Raw genomic sequence first — 17,500 nt, forward strand, 5'->3', positions numbered from 1 at the left:
TGCAGTTTTATTTCTTCTTTCAGGTTCAAACATCACAGATACCGTCTGCGGAACATGTCTACCCGACTTTTTTGAGGAAAAGAATGAATGCCGGCCTTGTAATGAGTAAGTGCCGGCCTAGGAATCGAAGTTCAAGTGATTGTATGGGGTTGTTTTACATGGCGATCGTTTACAGTTTAACCGCTCGAGGACCGCCGCACGCCGATATACGTCTGCAGAATGGCACGGCTGGGCACAAGGGCGTACATGAATGTCCCCTTTAAGAGCCCAGCCGTGGGTCGCTCCGCTGCCGGCACGCTCACGACCCGGTCCTCAGCTCCGTGACCGTCCCCTTTGGGATAGGAGGACCCGATTGCCGCCGGTGTCCCGCGACCGGGTCACAGAGAGGAAGAACGGGGAGAGGTAAACACACCTCTCCCCGTGCTTCCTAGTGTGGCTGTCACTGATCGTCTGTTCCCTGTCATAGGGAATGACGATCAGTGACGTCACACACACAGCCACGCCCCCCTACAGTAAGAATCACTCCCTTAGGTCACACTTAACCCCTACAGCGCCCCCTAGTGGTTAACCCCCCTTCACTGCTATTGTCATTTTCACAGTAATCAGTGCATTTTTATAGCACTGATCGCTGTGAAAATGACAATGGTGTCAAAAGTGTCCGCCATAATGTCGCAGTCATGATAAAAATTGCTGATCGCCGCCATTGCTAAAAAAAAAAATGTATTAATAAAAATGTAATAAAACTATCCCCTATTTGGTAGACGCTATGGGCCAGATCCACAAAGAACTTACGGCGGCGTATCTATTGATACGCAGCGTAAGTTCTACAATGCGCAGTCGTATCTTTGTTTTGTATCCACAAGATACGCCTGAAGCTGGGCTAGATCCGACTGACGTACGTCTTAGTACGCCGTCGGATCTAAGGTGCATATTTACGCTGGCCGCTAGGTGGCGCTTACGCGTCGAGTATGCAAATTAGCTAGATACGCCGATCCTCAAACGTACGTCCGCCCGGCGCATTTTTATTCGTCATTTACGTAAGGCTTTTTTCGGCGTAACGTTACCCCTGGGTCTATGAGGCGTACGCAATGTTAAGTATGGACATCGGAACAGCATCGAATTTTCCGTCGTTTGCGTAAATCGTTCGCGAATAGGGCTTTGCGTAAGTTACGTTCACGTCGAAAGCATTGACTATTTGCGACGTGATTTCGCGCATGCGCACTGGGATACCCCACGGACGGCGCCTGGCCGTTCGTTCAAAACGTCAATCACGTCGGGTCACGATTTATTAGCATAAAACACGCCCACCTCCTCACAATTTGAATTACGCGCGCTTACGCTGGCACATTTACGCTACGCCGCCGTAACTTAGGAACGCAAGTGCTTTGAGAATACAGCACTTGCCTCTCTAAGTTGCGGCGGCGTAGCGTAAATGAGATGCGCTACGCCGGCCTATATATGCGCGGATGTACGTGGATCTGGCCCTATAAATTTTGCGCAAACCTGTGATTGGAAGAGAAGTTGGTCAAATGAGAAGTCGGGCACATGACTTTGACCAATCACATGACCAGTTCAACTCTGCAGGGAGAAGGCTGTGATTGGAGGAGAAGTCAGGCATATGACTTTGACCAGTCACATGACCAGTTCAACTCTGCAGGGAGAAGGCTGTGATTGGTGGAGAAGTCGGGCACATGACTTTGACCAGTCACATGACCAGTTCAACTCTGCAGGGAGAAGGCTGTGATTTGTGGAGAAGTCAGTCACATGACCAGGTTCTGCTCCTGGAACTTTTTCTGTTTCTCACTGGGCTAGATTTAAATAGGTGAGCGGATCTTTAGATTCTTTATTCACAAAGCACTTGCCTGTAAAGTTGCGGCGGCGTATCGTAAATCCCCCGGCGGAATTCAAATTCGGCGGGTAGGGGGCGTGTATCATTTAAATGAAGCTCGCCCCCGCGCCGACCAAACTGCGCATGCGCCGTCCCAAAAAAATCCCAGCGTGCATTGCTCTAAATGACGTCGCAAGGACGTCATTGGTATCGACGGGAACGTAAATTGCGTCCATCCGTATTTGCGAACGACTTACGCAAACGACGTAAAATTTCAAAACTCGGCGCAGGAACGACGGCCATACTTAACATTGGCTACGCCTCATATAGCAGGGGTAACTATACGCCGGAAAAAGCTGAACGCAAACGACGTAAAAAAAAAAGCGCCGGGCGGTCGTTCGTTTCTGAATCCGCGTAACTCCTCATTTGCATATTCCTCGCGTAATAATACGGAAGCGCCACCTAGCGGCCGGCCTGGAATTGCAGCCTAAGATCCGATGGTGTAAGTCACTTACACCTGTCGGATCTTAGGGATATCTATGCGGAACCTGATTCTATGAATCGGGCGCATAGATACGACCGGCGGAACTCAGAGATACGACGGCGTATCAGGAGATACGCCGTCGTATCTTCTTTCTGAATCCGGGCCACTGTTGCCAAGGACTTCTAAGACTTGAAGCAAGGGAAGTGCAATGGACATGCGTAGGGACCTTTTAATACGTCTTTTAGCGGCGCAGTTGAAGGAAATATGTATTGATCTGTGGTCACCTGTTGTTCTTATGATAAATTACAGTCAATATTTCTTCCCTTAGATCTAATAAAGACTGTACGGAAATGCCAGCAGCATGCACACCTCTATGCGTTCCAATGAAAGCGGGTAAGTAATATCCAAATGCCGAATTACATAATGAAATGCTTCACCGCTAGCTTGGCATGTTGCAGATGCATGGCTTAAAGTGGTTGTAACCCAAAATACCCAACACGTGAGCCACTCAAGGTGTCGAAAACGGGGTGCAAGTCCCTAAATCCACCACTAGGAGTGCTGGTCTGGGAGGGAACTTGTCCCGGCTCCTGTGATCACCAAGTATAAAGGAAAGTCTCCCTCTGAACGATCCCATCAATCGATAGTATGCGACAACCTCAGCCTGGACTCCAACAGGCCACGCCCCAAAGCATTTCGCCCCGCCCCCTTGGAACGCCCCTTAAAACCATGCATTTGGGGCGTGGCCTGGTTGGAGTCCAGGCTGAGGTTGTCACATACGATCGGTTGATGGGATTGTTCAGATTTCCGGCCAGAGGGAGATCTTCCTTCATACTAAAGTGGTTGTAAACCTCAAACATGAAATATGAACAAAGCCTATCTCTCTATAGTGTGTACTTGTCTCAGTCCAGAGCACTAAGGCTTCATGTACACGGGACGTTTTTTACAACTTCTCCTGAACGATTTAACTTGACCGATGGTAACCCACGTTTAAAAACGTCAGTTTTGCCGCGTTTACATGCCGCGTTTAGTGGCGTTGTGCCGTGTTTGCGTTTTTAAAGCGTTTTGCAAAAAATATATATATACTGTGTGTGTGTGTGTGTGTGTGTATATATATATATAATTAGTGCTGTCAAACGATTAAAATTTTTAATCGCATTAATGTCATAGTTAACTCACGATTAATCTATCTAATTTATGACAAATTTCCCCACAAATATCGCACAATTCTGCAAGTGATTATAATTTTTGATCGCTGTTTTCTAGCTGATCTAAAACCATTTTTGACATAAAGGGACACTTTTGGACAATCTACAGTTTTTCAGGCAGAAAGAATAGTTTTTATTATATAAAAGTACATGTAGGGCACTGGACAGACCACTAGGGACAAGGGGGGTGTGTATTTTTTACATACAGTACTGTAATCTATAAGATTACAGTATACTGTGTGTATTGTGTTTGTTTACTTTTTTGAATTTGGCGCCGTTCTCCGCTCCCGTGCGTCGTAACGTCGCAGGGAACGGAGATCGGCGGCACACAGACACTGTAAATCGAGCGAGGAGGACCCGCCGAGCGAGGACGACCCGCCAAGCGAGGAGGACCCGCCCGATCACACAGCGGGGTGGCATCGCTGGATCCAGGGACAAGGTGAGTAACTTGCCTGTGAATCCAGCGAGAAGGTAAGCCGCGCCGCGCCGCTGCACACTCTGCATGTCCACCCCGAGCGCTCCTGCGTTAATCGCGCGATAAAAATATTGACGGCGTTAACATGGGTTTGCGTTAACGCCGTTAATATCGCGTTTAACGCACAGCCCTAATATATATATATATATTTATACTGTATATATGTGTATATACTGTGTGTGTGTGTATGTGTGTGTGTGTATATGTGTATATGTGTATATGTGTATATATATATATATATATATATATATATATATATATATATATATGTATATGTATATGTATATGTATATGTATATGTGTGTGTGTGTGTGTGTGTGTATATATACTGTATATGTGTGTGTGTATATACTGTGTGTGTATAAATATATATACAAATTTACTGAGACCAGTTGTAGCTTCTCTTTCCTCCAGTAGATGGGAGGAGTGAAATCTCGATCTCTTTATCGCTTTCAGATACAAAAGATTTGAATCTCCTGCTGGTGATCCTCCCAGTGCTGCTCCTGCTCGGCGCACTTTCTGGACTTTTCATTTACAAGTACAAGTTCAAAGAAGTCCACAGTCTCGGTAAGTTGGAACTGTGTGTGTATATATTGTATATATACAATCTCACAAAAGTGAGTACACCCACTAAGTGAAAATGTCCGAATTGGGCCCAAAGTGTCATTATTTTGTTTGGCCGCCATCATCTTCTTATATCCTCGGCCATCTTTATGTAGAGACACAATTCTTTATATCCGATCCTCAGAGAGTTCTTTGCCATGAGGTGCCATGTTGTCCTTCCAGTGACCAGTATGAGAGAGTGAGAGCGATAACACCAAATTTATCACACCTGCTCCCCATTCACACCTGAGACCTTGTAACCCTAACAAGTCACATGACACTGGGAGGAAAAATGGCTAATTGGGCCCAATTGGGACATTTTCACTTAGGGGGTGTCCTCCCTTTTGTTGCCAACGGTTTGGACATTAATGGCTGTGTGTTGAGTTATTTTAGAGACAGAATATCAACCAAAAATACAGAGAAAAAAACACAAAAAATGATGCAAATGTTATAAATTTGAGTTGCAGTTCGGTGAGTAAAATAAGTATTTGATCCCCGACCAACCAACAATAATTCTCCCCCCACAGACTGGCTCCAGGGGGCGCTCATGTGGTACACAGATCAGTCCTGTCAATGTAAGAAGGTTCTCCTAACGACAACTCGTTATGTGTATAAAAGTCACCCGTCCATAGAATCTCTTTCCTCCAATCACATCTCACCATCATGGGTGGGGGGGACCAAAGATCTGTCGGAGGACGTCGGGGAGAAGATCGGAGATCGGCACAAGGCTGGGAGGGGCTACAAGACCATCGGCAAGACGCTTGGTGAGAAGGAGACAACTGTTGGAGCGATTGGAAGAAATACAAAATAACCATCGATTGTCCTCCTCGGTCTGGAGCTCCATGGAAGATTTCTCCTCATGGGGGGAGGATGGTCATGAGAAAAGTGAGGGATCCGCCCAGAACTACGTGGGAGGAGCTTGTGAAGGATCTCAAGGCAGTTGGGACCACAGTCACAAAACACACCATTGGTGACACAATACACCGCCATGGATTGGAATCCTGCAGCCCCCGCAAGGTCCCCTCCTCAGGAAGACACATGTACAGAACGTCTGAAGACCCCCAATGATCATCTAAAAGAAGATCGGGAGAAAGTTCTCTGTTTAGATGAGACTTGAATTTGTTTTGAGGAAGACAAATGCTGACTGACCCCAAGAACTCCATCCCTACAGACACACGGGGGAGGGGGAGACATGAGGATTTGGGGGGTTCCTCTGATAAAGGTCCGGGCCGACTTTGCTGCATTGAGGGGCCAATGGGCCGGGGCCATGTATTGTAAGATCTTGGAGGAGAACCTTCTTCCCTCAGACAGAACACTGAAGATGAGAGGGGTAGAGAAAGGAAGTGCCACCTAAGTGCAGTATTAAAGAGGTTCTTTTAATGACACATTGTACAAAACGCACTCACAAGAAGGTAAGGAAAGAAGGCTCATCTGTAAAATCCTGTAGTCCTCGTCCCGGATCCATGGGCTGCTTAGAAATGAAGATAAGCAGAATGTGTGGAGTCTTCAGGCTTGTCCTGTGGCCATCAGGACGAGGCCTATTCCAGCTTCACGGGTCACGTGACAGGTCACGTGATTACTTCCGAGGAACACTCCCGGGAGGAGGGTCAGACAGGGAGAACAAAGGCTGATTGGGCTACGCCAGGGCTGGACTGGGACAAAAATTTGGCCCTGGACTTCATCCAGACTGGCCCACTTTGACAGGTCTCTCCCACGGCGGCCGGACAACTCCCCCACCCCCCGGCCACCCAAGCCCCCTCTCCCCCTTCACTAGCCACTAGCCATTCTACTTTATTAGAGTAGAACGGCTGGTACTGGTACTCTTATAGGTAGTACCAGTTGGGAAGCTAGACATTATTTCACCCGGGGCAAAGTATCAGTTCGGTGCCCCCCCTTATGGGACAAGATTAGGCAGAAGTGAGAAACTCCCAGGCCATAGCTGTTGAGTCAGCTGTCTGTCCCCTCCCCCATGCTCCTCTGCCCCCCCCCCTGCTCCTCTAGTCCTCCCCCTGCTTCTCTGTTCCCCCCAGATGAGCGCTGCGGGGAGGGCGAGACAGAGGAGCGGAGGGGGGCGGCGGTCCACTGTCACTGAAGCCGGCCCACTGAGCCATCGGCCCACCGGGAAACTCCCTGTAGTCCCAATGGCCAGTCCATCCCTGGGCTACGCGCTCGGAGCCACTGCTCCTTCTAGCTACACGCTCGGAGCCACTGCTCCTTCTATTGGCCAATAGAAGGAGCAGTGGCTCCGAGCGCGTAGCCCAATCAGCATTTGTTCTCCCTGTCTGACCCTCCTCCCGGGAGTGTTCCTCGGAAGTAATCACGTGACCTGTCACGTGACCCGTGAAGCTGGGACAGGCCTCATCCTGATGGCCACAGGATAAGCCTGAAGACTCCACACATTCTGCTTATCTTCACTTCTAAGCAGCTCATAGATTCGGGACGAGGACTACAGGATGTTACAGATGAGCCTTCTTTTCTTACCTTCTTGTAAGTGCGTTTTGTACAATGTGTCATTAAAAGAACCTCTTTAATACTGCACTTAGGTGGCGCTTCCTTTGTCTACCCCTCTTTTGTTTTACCACAGTGTCAGCTCTCTGAGGACAGCAGCCGCCATTGAACAGCCAAATCGCCTGCATTTTTAACCAGTGAACTGCCTGTTACTATTATTTCTAATGGACTAATCACCATACCCCTACATGTACATTGTATCTGCGCTGACAGTTACCTCTCCTATTATAGAACACTGAAGATGGGTCATGGACGGGTCTTCCAGCATGACAATGACCCAAAACATACCGCCAAGGCAACAAAGGAGGGGCTCAAGAAGAAGCACATCAAGGTCACGAAGTGGCCTAGCCAGTCTCCAGACCTTAATCCCATAGAAGATGTATGGAGGGAACTGAAACTTCGAGTTGCCAAGAAACCTTAAGGATTTAGAGAAGATCTGTAGAGAAGAGAGGAGACCAAAACCCCTCCTGAGATGTGTGGAGACCTGATCACCGACTACAAGAAACGTCTGACCTCTGTGCTTCCCAACAAGGGACCTCCCCCAACTACTAAGGAACCTCCCCCAACTACTAAGGAACCTCCCCCAACTACTAAGGGGATCAAATACTTATTTTACTCACTGAACTGCAACTCCATTTATAACATTTGTATCCTGTGTGTTTTTTCTGTATTTTTGGTTGATATTCTGTCTCTATCATATAAAATACACCTATGATAACAATGATAGACCCTTCATTTCTATGTAAGTGGGCAAATGACACAATCTGCAGGGGAGACGATCGGTATTTTCCCCCCACTGTATATGTATATTTATTACTGTACTGTATATCTGTAAAGATTCTTACCTGCCAGAGGATCTGTGATTCTGTTCAGCTAATCCTCTGTAGCTTGGCCGAGCTCCTCTTCCTTCCTCCTGTCAGTCTGGATTCCCAAAAGAGGAATATGACTATGCATTGATATCCAATGCGAAACGCGTCAGCTGTTTTTCCCACTGTGTGCTGATACCTGTAGTGCATTTTTCCTTTACCCAATAAAGGGCACATCTTTTTAAGAAATTGGAGTGCGGCTGTCCATATCTTTCCTCTTTTGCATATCCCGTGCATTGCCTGCACCCATTGGTTTCTGAGTGGACATTGATTGTTCTAGTGCGCTCACCTGGAGCGGCAGCCTTCCTACCTGTCAGTCTGGATTCCGTTTCCTGTTCCCGGCCGGACTGACAGGAAGTGCACACTGAGTACTCACTTCCTGTCAGTCCGGCCGGGAACAGGAAACTGAATCTCCTGCCGCGCGGTACGGACCCTGGTAGGAAGGGGGGGGCACGGGGGGAGTAAAAAGAACATGGGGGGGTTTGTGTGAGTGCGGGGAGGGGTTGGGGGGCCTCCATGTCCATTTTGCTTGGGGCCACCAAATACCTTCAAATGGCCCTGCTCCCAGCCCGTGGTTGGGTGATGACGACAAAGCAGCAGCACAGTGATGATGTCATCTCTGTCCTCCCCATTGATGTAGTAAAGTTCATAGCAGTAAAATAATAGCACTATGCAAAGCAATAGAGACCAGGATGGCTGGCCTTCCTTCTCCCAGACTGAGTCACGCTGTACAGGTTTATGTAAAAAAAAAAAATTAATTAATTAGTTTTAAGGAGTGCTCTTTCTGTATGTGGCCAGGCTGTGTAAAAAGTCTCGCACATGTGGTATCGCCATACTCAGGAGGAGAAGCAGAATGTGTTTTGGGGTGTCACTGCAAGTATGCCTTTGCCATGTTTAACCACTTAAGGACCGCCTAACGCCGATATACGTCGGCAGAAAGGCACGGCTGGGCACAGGCACGTACAGGTACATCGCCTTTAAGAGCTCACCGGCACTTGACCCAGTCCGAAGCTCCGTGACCACGCCCGTGGGACCTGCGGACCCAATCGCTGCCGGTGTCCCGCGATCGGTCACCGGAGCTGAAGAACGGGGGGAGGTGAGTGTAAACACAGCTTCCCCGTTCTTCACTGTGACGCTGTCAGTGATCGTCTGTTCCCTAATATAGGGAGACTCGATCGATGACATCAGACCTACAGCCACACCCCCCTACAGTTAGAAACACATATCAGGTCACACTTAACCCCCTACAGCGCCCCCTATTGGTTAACTCCCAAACTGCAATTGTCATTTTCACAGTAACAGTGCATTTTTATAGCACTTTTCGCTGTGAAAATGACAATGGTCCCAAAAATGTGTCAAAATTGTCCAATGTGTCCGCCATAATGTCGCAGTCACGAACAAAATCGCTGATCACCGCCATCAGTAGTAAAAATTATCAATAAAAATGCAATAAAACTATCCCCTATTTTGTAAACGCTATAAATTGTGCGCAAACCAATCGATAAACGCTTATTGCGATTTTTTTTTTTTTTACCAAAAATAGGTAGAAGAATACGTATCGGCCTAAACTGAGGAAAAAAATAGTTTTTTTATATATTTTTGGGGGATATTTATTACAGCAAAAAGTAAAAAATATTCATTGTCGCTCTATTTTTGTTTATAGCGCAAAAACTAAAAACCGCAGAGGTGATCAAATACCACCAAAAGAAAGCTCTATTTGTGGGAAGAAAAGGACGCCAATTTTGTTGGGGAACCATGTCGCACGCCCGCGCAATTGTCAGTTAAAGCGACGCTGTGCCGAATCGCAAAAAGGGGCAAGGTCCTTAAAGCGGAGCTCCACCCTAAAGTGGAACTCCCGCTGATCGGATCTCTCCCCCCCCCCTCCGGTGTCACATTTGACACCTTTCAGGGGGAGGGGGGTGCAGATACGTATTTGCACCCACTTCCGGCCACAGTCTGCGGGCAGGACGTCACCTCCCCCCCTCCCCGTTGTGTTCTGGGAACAGTCGGCTCCCAGAGCACAGCAGGAGCCAATCAGCAGGCGCAGCGTGACTCAGGCATGTGCCATAGGGAACCGGGCAGTGAAGCCGGAGCACTTCATTTCCTGGTTCCCTCACTGAGGATGGCGGGGTGGCAGCATAGTGTCGAGCGATCGCTCGTCCTCTGCTGCGGACGGCGCTGGACTCCAAGACAGGTAAGTGTGCCAATATTAAAAGTCAGCAGCTGCAGTATTTGTAGCTGCTGACTTTTAATATATTTTTTTTCAGCAGACATCCGCTTTAACCTGCATAATGGTCTGGGTCTTTAGTGGTTAAAAAAACTCCACCGTGCCTCTTACTAAATACCTTGGACTGTCCACTTTCCAAAAAGGGGTCATTTGGGGGGGTATTTGTACTTTCCTGACATTCCAGGGCCCCAAGAAATGAGATGGTATAAACAGAAAAGTCAGCGCTATTACCCATACAACACATAGATAGCAGAGCTCCCGGGCGCTCGATCCACAGTCGCTGGCGGAGTAAATCAATGTAGGAAAAAAGATCCGCACTCCGGTTGTTGCTCTTTACATTTTTTTTTTTTTTTAAATCTTCGTTTTTCATGATGAGCCACAGTGAAAAAACGCAAATGAAAACAGTTGACGCGTCTCGGCCTATAAGGCCTTATAGGCTGAAACGCATCAACTGTTTTTTATTTGCGTTCGTTCACTGTGGCTTGTTGATAAAAAAACCGGAGAAATGAGACGGGATAAACCATTGTTAAATTTGCTCCAGCAGGGGGAAAAAAATCCTTCCTGATGCAATGTATCTGTGTGAAGAATTGTAATTCTGTTCTTTTATGATTTCAGGCGCAGAAAGCTTTACGACGGTAAGACAAATGTATTTTATTACGATGCAATATCCTAGGAATATAGTCTTGTATTAGTATCTTGTATGAAGTGTTTTTAACTCGTTGGCCCGGATTCGCAAAGCACTTGCGCCGACGTATCTCCAGATACGCCGCGTAAGTGCAAATATGCGCCGTCGTATCTGTGCGCCTGACTCGGAAAGCCGTCAGTAGCAGATCCTTTATGTCCTGGAAGTTGGGAGGTGGGACCTCCATGGATCAGACTTGTTTTTCCAGCACATCCCACAGATGCTTGATTGGATTGAAATCTGGAGATTTTGGAGGCCAAGTCAACACCCTGAACTGGTGTTCCTCAAAGTATTCTTGAATTCATCAGGTCACTTCTTCTATTGGTCCATGGTCCAATTCTTGCTAGCCCGGTAATGGATATGTGTGGCAACAAAGGGGGGTGGGCTTTAAAGCCCACCCACTGTACATATGCACCCATGGGCGTCCAAGGTTTAGCATGCTCACGGCACGCTACCAGTACTGGTACTGAGCTGTCAGACAGCCGTCAGTCTCTAATCATGATTATGTCTTGATATAAGAGTAGCGTCATGTCACAACGCAGTATAAAAGAGAAGAGAGGAGCCTCTAAGTGTAGCAATATGATTACATTTAATGAAGGGACAACATTTAGCAACTTATTGCTACACTTAGAGGAGGCCTCTCTTCTCTTTTCTACTCTGGAGCTCCTGATGGATTTTGCTTCTAATCCCCTTTTGGAGGCTTCCATTTGTGGATGGACATTTAATGGTCACACAACCAATCACATTGCTATCATCTTTTTATATGGACTATAAACTGAAGGACTTCTGAATAAATGGTTGTGGAACGAATCATCTGAGTTTCCATTATTTCTTATGGGGAAATTCACTTTGATATACAAGTGCTTTGGATTACAAGCATGTTTCCGGAACCAATTATGCTCACAATCCGAGGTTTTACTGTATTATGTTTTGGATACAGTAGGGAGGTGGTAGCAGGGGGGTACAGGCAATACACCTGTAAGGGGCCCGGATGACAACTCCCTTTTATTTATTTTTTTGTAAGGGGCCCGGAGGTCCCCAGATAACATCCCCCCTTGTTTTTTTTATAAAAAACAAAAAAATAATGTTTTTGTATTTTATTTATATATATATATATATATATATATATATATATATATATATATATATATATATATATATATATATTTATTTTTATTTTTTATTTGAGGGCCCAGAGATCCCCAGGGCCCCCGGATGGCAACCCTCATTTATTTTTATTATTATTTTTGTTTTTATTAAAGGACCCAGGGTCCACGATGACAACCCCCCTTTTTTTATTATTATTTTCTTATAAAAATAAATTATTTGGCCCAGAGGTCCCCAGGGCCCAAGATGACAACCCCCCCTTTTTTTTTATTATTTTCTTATAAAAAAAATGGATATGGCCCAGAGGTCTCCAGGGACCCGAAAGGCAACCCCCCTTTTTTATTTATATATATTTATTTTTTAATAAAGGAGCCCAGAGGTGGCTAGCCCCCCCCCTTTTTTTTATATACAGTACATATTATTTTTATTTTTCTGTAAGGGGCCCAGAGGTCCACAGGGCAACCCCCCCTTTCTTTTTTGTTCATCAGCACCCAAAGCCCCCCCCTGCTTCTCGATTAACGGCGGCACCCCCCCGCTTCTTAATTCGCGGCAGCCCCCCCACTTTTCAATTTGAGGCGGCAGCACCCCCCCCCCCCGGTTCTCTGCTCCAGGGGTCCAATGCCTGAAGCTCTGTAAGGGGCCCCATAATTCCTGATGGTGGCCCCCGGGTGTTAGAGCCTCTGTTAGGCTTTTTTTTTTACGTTCATCCCTGGAGTTCTGATCCTTCCCAACTCTATTGGAGACTTCAAAGAAACCCCCCCCCCCGGGGGGGGGGGGAGAAGAAACAAAGAAATGTATCCTCCCGGAGATAAAGATGCCAAAAAGTGTGCCGTGCCGCATAAAAAAGGGGTTTATTGATACAGAAATTTAGCAATCGCATAAATCAAAAACAATGGCAGTGTTCCAGTCGGTGCAACGCCGTTTTTTTCAGTGCCGCACCGATTTGCAAAAGTGGTTCCTACAATACCCTTGTTAAAGATTAAACAAAAATAAATGTGAAATATGAAAATGAAAAAAATATATTAATTAACAAATAAAGTAAACTGAGTGGAACAAAAGCATGGGTATGACGCTGATAAATTGCATATCAGGTCATATCATATCCTTTCACAAAAACAGATAAAGAGGAAAGAAATGATATAATGTAGCTCAAAGCGTCTTAGAACGCCCGTAATAACACAGATCTCTGGCTTATTTTTATCTTTCCAAAAAGGGTCTGGAAGCTGCACTCAACATTCAAGCCTAGGGGTGCTAGGGTACCCAATCTATAAATCCACATTGTTTCTTTCTGTAGTGCACCGTATCAAAATCTCCCCTTCTTGCTGATAGGTTGATTTTCCATTAGAAGAGAGGAAGACTGCAACATCAGATGATCTCCACATACAACCTGGTTTGGTGAGCGGACTTTAAAGTCCTGTTTCCATCTGTGTCTCCTTCCTCTGATTATGTTGGTACCTTGCACATAACCACATTGCTTTGTGACTGTTGCTGCATTCACCTCATCATCAAATTACCATGCTGATGAACATGATCTTTATGCTGCTATTTTGCTAACCTGCTTTCTGCTCATATGACTTGGCTGCACAGTGTCCTTGACCTTCATGAATTCTATTTGCCAACCTGCTTTCTGCTTATGACTTGACTGCACAGTGTCCTTGACCTTCATGAATGCTATACCATGATGGCCCTCTCATACTGAATTGTGTGTTATTGAGCTGTGATATTCAGGTCACGACATCATTCATTGGTCAGCCACAGCGCATAGCTAACTTATCCAATTTTACTCTGATCTATGTCCTGTTTGGACTTGATCAGCTTATAGGCTGATCATCCAATCATATGCTGGAAAGTCGGCTGGACAATTTCCAGCTGATTTTTCCAGTTTGAGTAACTTGCATGCAGGGCTGCTGTTAGAAATCACAGGGCCCCGTACAGCCTACCTGACAGGGCCACCCCTCAAAAAAAAAAAAAAAAAAAAAAAAAAAAATATATATATATATATATATATATATATATATATATATATGTACACACTGTTTATAAAAACATTTTCACAATAAATATACTAAAATAATTCTTAGCAAGACACACAGATAACAGAGAAGCTGTATGAATTAGCCCTTTTTAACCTCCTTACAACCGCACGCCGTCAAATGACGGCGGGCAGAATCCCCTGTTGTTCTGACAGGGCATCATATGACGTCCTGTCATTAGAAGCTGCTAGGGGGCGCGCGCCCACAGCGCACCCGTCGCATTACTGGGAACACAGCGTGCGCGGCCGCGATGGCCGCCGGGCACCCGCGATTGCCCAGAAACTGAGCAGGGACGTGGAGCTCTGTGTGTAATGATGGGGTGTAAACACAGAGCTCCACGTCCTGTCAGGGAGAGAGGAGACCGATCTGTGTCCCTATACATAGGGACACAGCATCGGTCACCTCCCCCAGTCACCCCCTACAGTTAGAACACTGACTAGGCTACACATTTAACCCCTTCCCCGCCCCCTAGTGGTTAACCCCTTCACTGTCAGTCACATTTATACAGTAATCAGTGCATATTTATAGCACTGTTCACTGTATAAATGTGAATGGTCCCAAAAATGTGTCAAAAGTGTCCGATGTGTCCGCTATAATGTCGCAGTCCTGAAAAAAAACGCAGATCGCCACCATTCCTAGTAAAAAATAAATCATAATTTTGTCTCCCTATTTTGTAGGCAATATAACAAACCAGTCGCTATACGGTTATTGCGATTTTTTTTTTTTTTTTTTTTTACCAAAAATATGTAGAAGAATACGTATCGGCCTAAACGGAGATAAAAAAAAAATGGGATATATATTATAGCAAAAAGTAAAAAATAGTGTTTTTTTTTCAAAATTGTCGCTCTTTTTTTTGTTTATAGCGCAAAAACTAAAAACCGCACAGGCGATCAAATACCACCAAAAGAAAGCTCTATTTGTGGGAAGAAAAATATATAAATTTTGTTTGGGAGCCACGTCGCACGACCGCGCAATTGTCAGTTAAAGTGACGCAGTGCCGGAAGCTAAAATTTAGTCTGGGCAGGAAGGGGGTGTATGTGCACAGTAGTGGTTAAAATAGTTTTCAACATTTTTGAACAAAAACATTTTATATATTTTTTTAAAATAAATAAATCATTTTATTTTACAATTTTTACAAATAATTTTTATACAATTTTCAATTTTTTTTCAGTAGATACGCCGACGTAACTCTGAATCTGCGCCGTCGTAAATTTAAGCGTATTCTGGAAACCAGATACGCTTAAATTGGGCTAAGATACGAGCGGCGTAAGTCTCCTACGCCGTCGTATCTTAGGGTGCAATTTTTCCGCTGGCCTCGAGGTGGCGCTTCCGTTGAGTTCGGCGTAGAATATGCAAATGCCTTGATATGCCGATTCACGAACGTACGTGCGCCCGTCGCAGTAAAGATACGCCGTTTACGTAAGGCGTTTTTCGGGGTAAAGTTATTCCAACAAATAGCTGGCCTAGTCAATGTTAAGTATGGCCGTCGCTCCCGCGTCGAAATTTGAAATGTTTACGTCGTTTGCGTAAGTCGTCTGTGAATGGGGCTGGACGTAATTTACGTTCACGTCGAAACCAATACGTCCTTGCGGCGTACTTTGGAGCAATGCACACTGGGATATGTACACGGACGGCGCATGCGTCGTTCGTAAAAAACGTCAATCACGTCGGGTCACCAATCATTACCATAAAACACGCCCCCCCCATCCGCATTTGAATTGGGCGCGCTTACGTCGGCCCCATTTACGATACGCCGCCGTAAGTTAGGAGGCAAGTGCTTTGTGAATACAGTACTTGCCTCACTGACTTAAGGCGGCGTAGCGTAAATACGATACGCTACGCCGCCTTAAAGATGCGGCGCCCTACGTGAATCCGTCTAATAGTGATCATAGGACCTGCACCCCCCTTTTCTATTGGAGACTAGACTGGACACACTTGAAGGCTGCTTTGATGTTTTGTCGTTTTTTTAGCGAGTGTTCTTCCGCAACAGCATGCTGCGCATTGCCTACAGCCGCCATGAAATGTGTTTTCCCTGATCGCGTAGCTAGTTCCCGTCCGGAGTGAAAACCTGTCTTGTGTTCCCGGGGTTGCCCCAGCAACAGAGTACCGAGGACAGATGAAACCCTTAGTACTATCTGCATTAAATATGGGCCTCATGAATAGTGTATGGCCTCTGCTTTCTCTGTGACTCGCACTCAACCAACAAAGAGAGACCTGCAAAGGTTTGTCTGAGCCGCGCCGCCGGAAACGCAGCCAACGCCCCTTCCTAAAACAAACTGCACAGCAAGGAAAAAGCCGGGGGGGGGGGGAACTCGTCCTCGTCCTCGTCCCCCCCCCCCCTTTTGACCAAATGCATGAGCCCTAACCCAATGGGGCTGATTTACTAAAACTGGTGAGTGTTGACAATCTGGTTCAGCTTTGCGTGGCAGCCAATCGGCTTTCAGGTTTTTATTACCAAAGCTTAATTGAAAAAAGCTGAAGCTCGAAGCCGATTGGCTTCCATGCACACTGCACCAGATTTTGCGCTTTCCAGTTTTAGTAAATCAGCCAAGATGAGTTCAAAGAAATGTATTTAATTATCTTTCTATGCAGTGGAACCTTGGGATTACGAGTATAATCTGTTCCAGGAGAATGCTCCTAATCCAAAGTACTTGTATATCAAAGCGAGTTTCCCCATTGAAGTCAATGGAAACAAGAAGTCAATGCAAAACAAATCATTTAATGGCATGCAATACCGCATGCGGCCAGAGGTGGGGGGAGGGGGCGCCGGAGAGCCTCCGAAACCCACCGCCGCTAAATGTCTGACCCATCACTGCACCCAGTCTACTGTCATTTTAACCCCTTCAAGCCGTACGCAAATATGCGGACCCAGTGGCGTAGCGTGGTTTGTCAGCGCCTGGGGCGAGGCAAGTAATTTGCGCCCCCCATGACCCATGGACTTACCTATTTTTTTAGCTATCTCCAGTCTGGTCACATGATCCACTATGTGAGACCGAGGTGGCTGTAGGGAAAAAGGAGAGTGTGCTTGCTAATGACTGGATAAGCCTGGAGTGGTGACATCATGCATATGTTCCTATGTCCCATCTGTTGTTGGCGCTCCCTCCTCTTCGTGACAGCACCCCTCTAAATTTTGCCCCCGGGGCGGTGGCCCCCCTCGCACCCCCCACGCTACGCCACTGTGTGGTCCGAGTTTAAGGGGTTGTACCGCGGTGATGCCTGCAGCTGCAAGAAACCTCACAGTACCATTTTTTAGAGCCAGCAGTTGGCTTTCTTGGAATAACAACCGATGTGGCTAAGAAGCCGCTCGGCTGTTATTCCAAACAGCGGGAGGGGATGTCCCACTCTCCATGGCTCGACTGGGCTCTCCTGTCCCACCGGGAGCCCTGAGCGCGTCCGCCGGCTTGCTGGAGACCCAAACAAAGCTTGAATCGGCTTCGATCGGGTCTTGGATCTAGTAACCCGGATGCAATGCCATGACATCA

At 46.4% G+C, this 17,500-nt stretch overlaps 1 protein-coding gene across 2 annotated transcripts in view; it reads left to right on the top strand.

Annotated features, from left to right (window-relative positions):
* The window catches only part of TNFRSF25 (TNF receptor superfamily member 25), a 66,771-nt gene that overhangs the window by 43,591 nt on the left and 5,680 nt on the right, over window positions 1-17,500 (top strand). For both annotated transcript variants that reach the window (XM_040326511.1, XM_040326512.1), the window contains exons 5-9: window positions 24-105; window positions 2,641-2,705; window positions 4,449-4,559; window positions 10,812-10,831; window positions 13,315-13,380. In XM_040326511.1, the coding sequence (XP_040182445.1) occupies window positions 24-105; window positions 2,641-2,705; window positions 4,449-4,559; window positions 10,812-10,831; window positions 13,315-13,380 (344 nt within the window). The remainder of the gene's footprint in view (window positions 1-23; window positions 106-2,640; window positions 2,706-4,448; window positions 4,560-10,811; window positions 10,832-13,314; window positions 13,381-17,500) is intronic.

The sequence above is a fragment of the Rana temporaria genome, chromosome 10 (assembly GCF_905171775.1).
Source record: "Rana temporaria chromosome 10, aRanTem1.1, whole genome shotgun sequence".
NCBI classification, from domain to species: domain Eukaryota; kingdom Metazoa; phylum Chordata; class Amphibia; order Anura; family Ranidae; genus Rana; species Rana temporaria.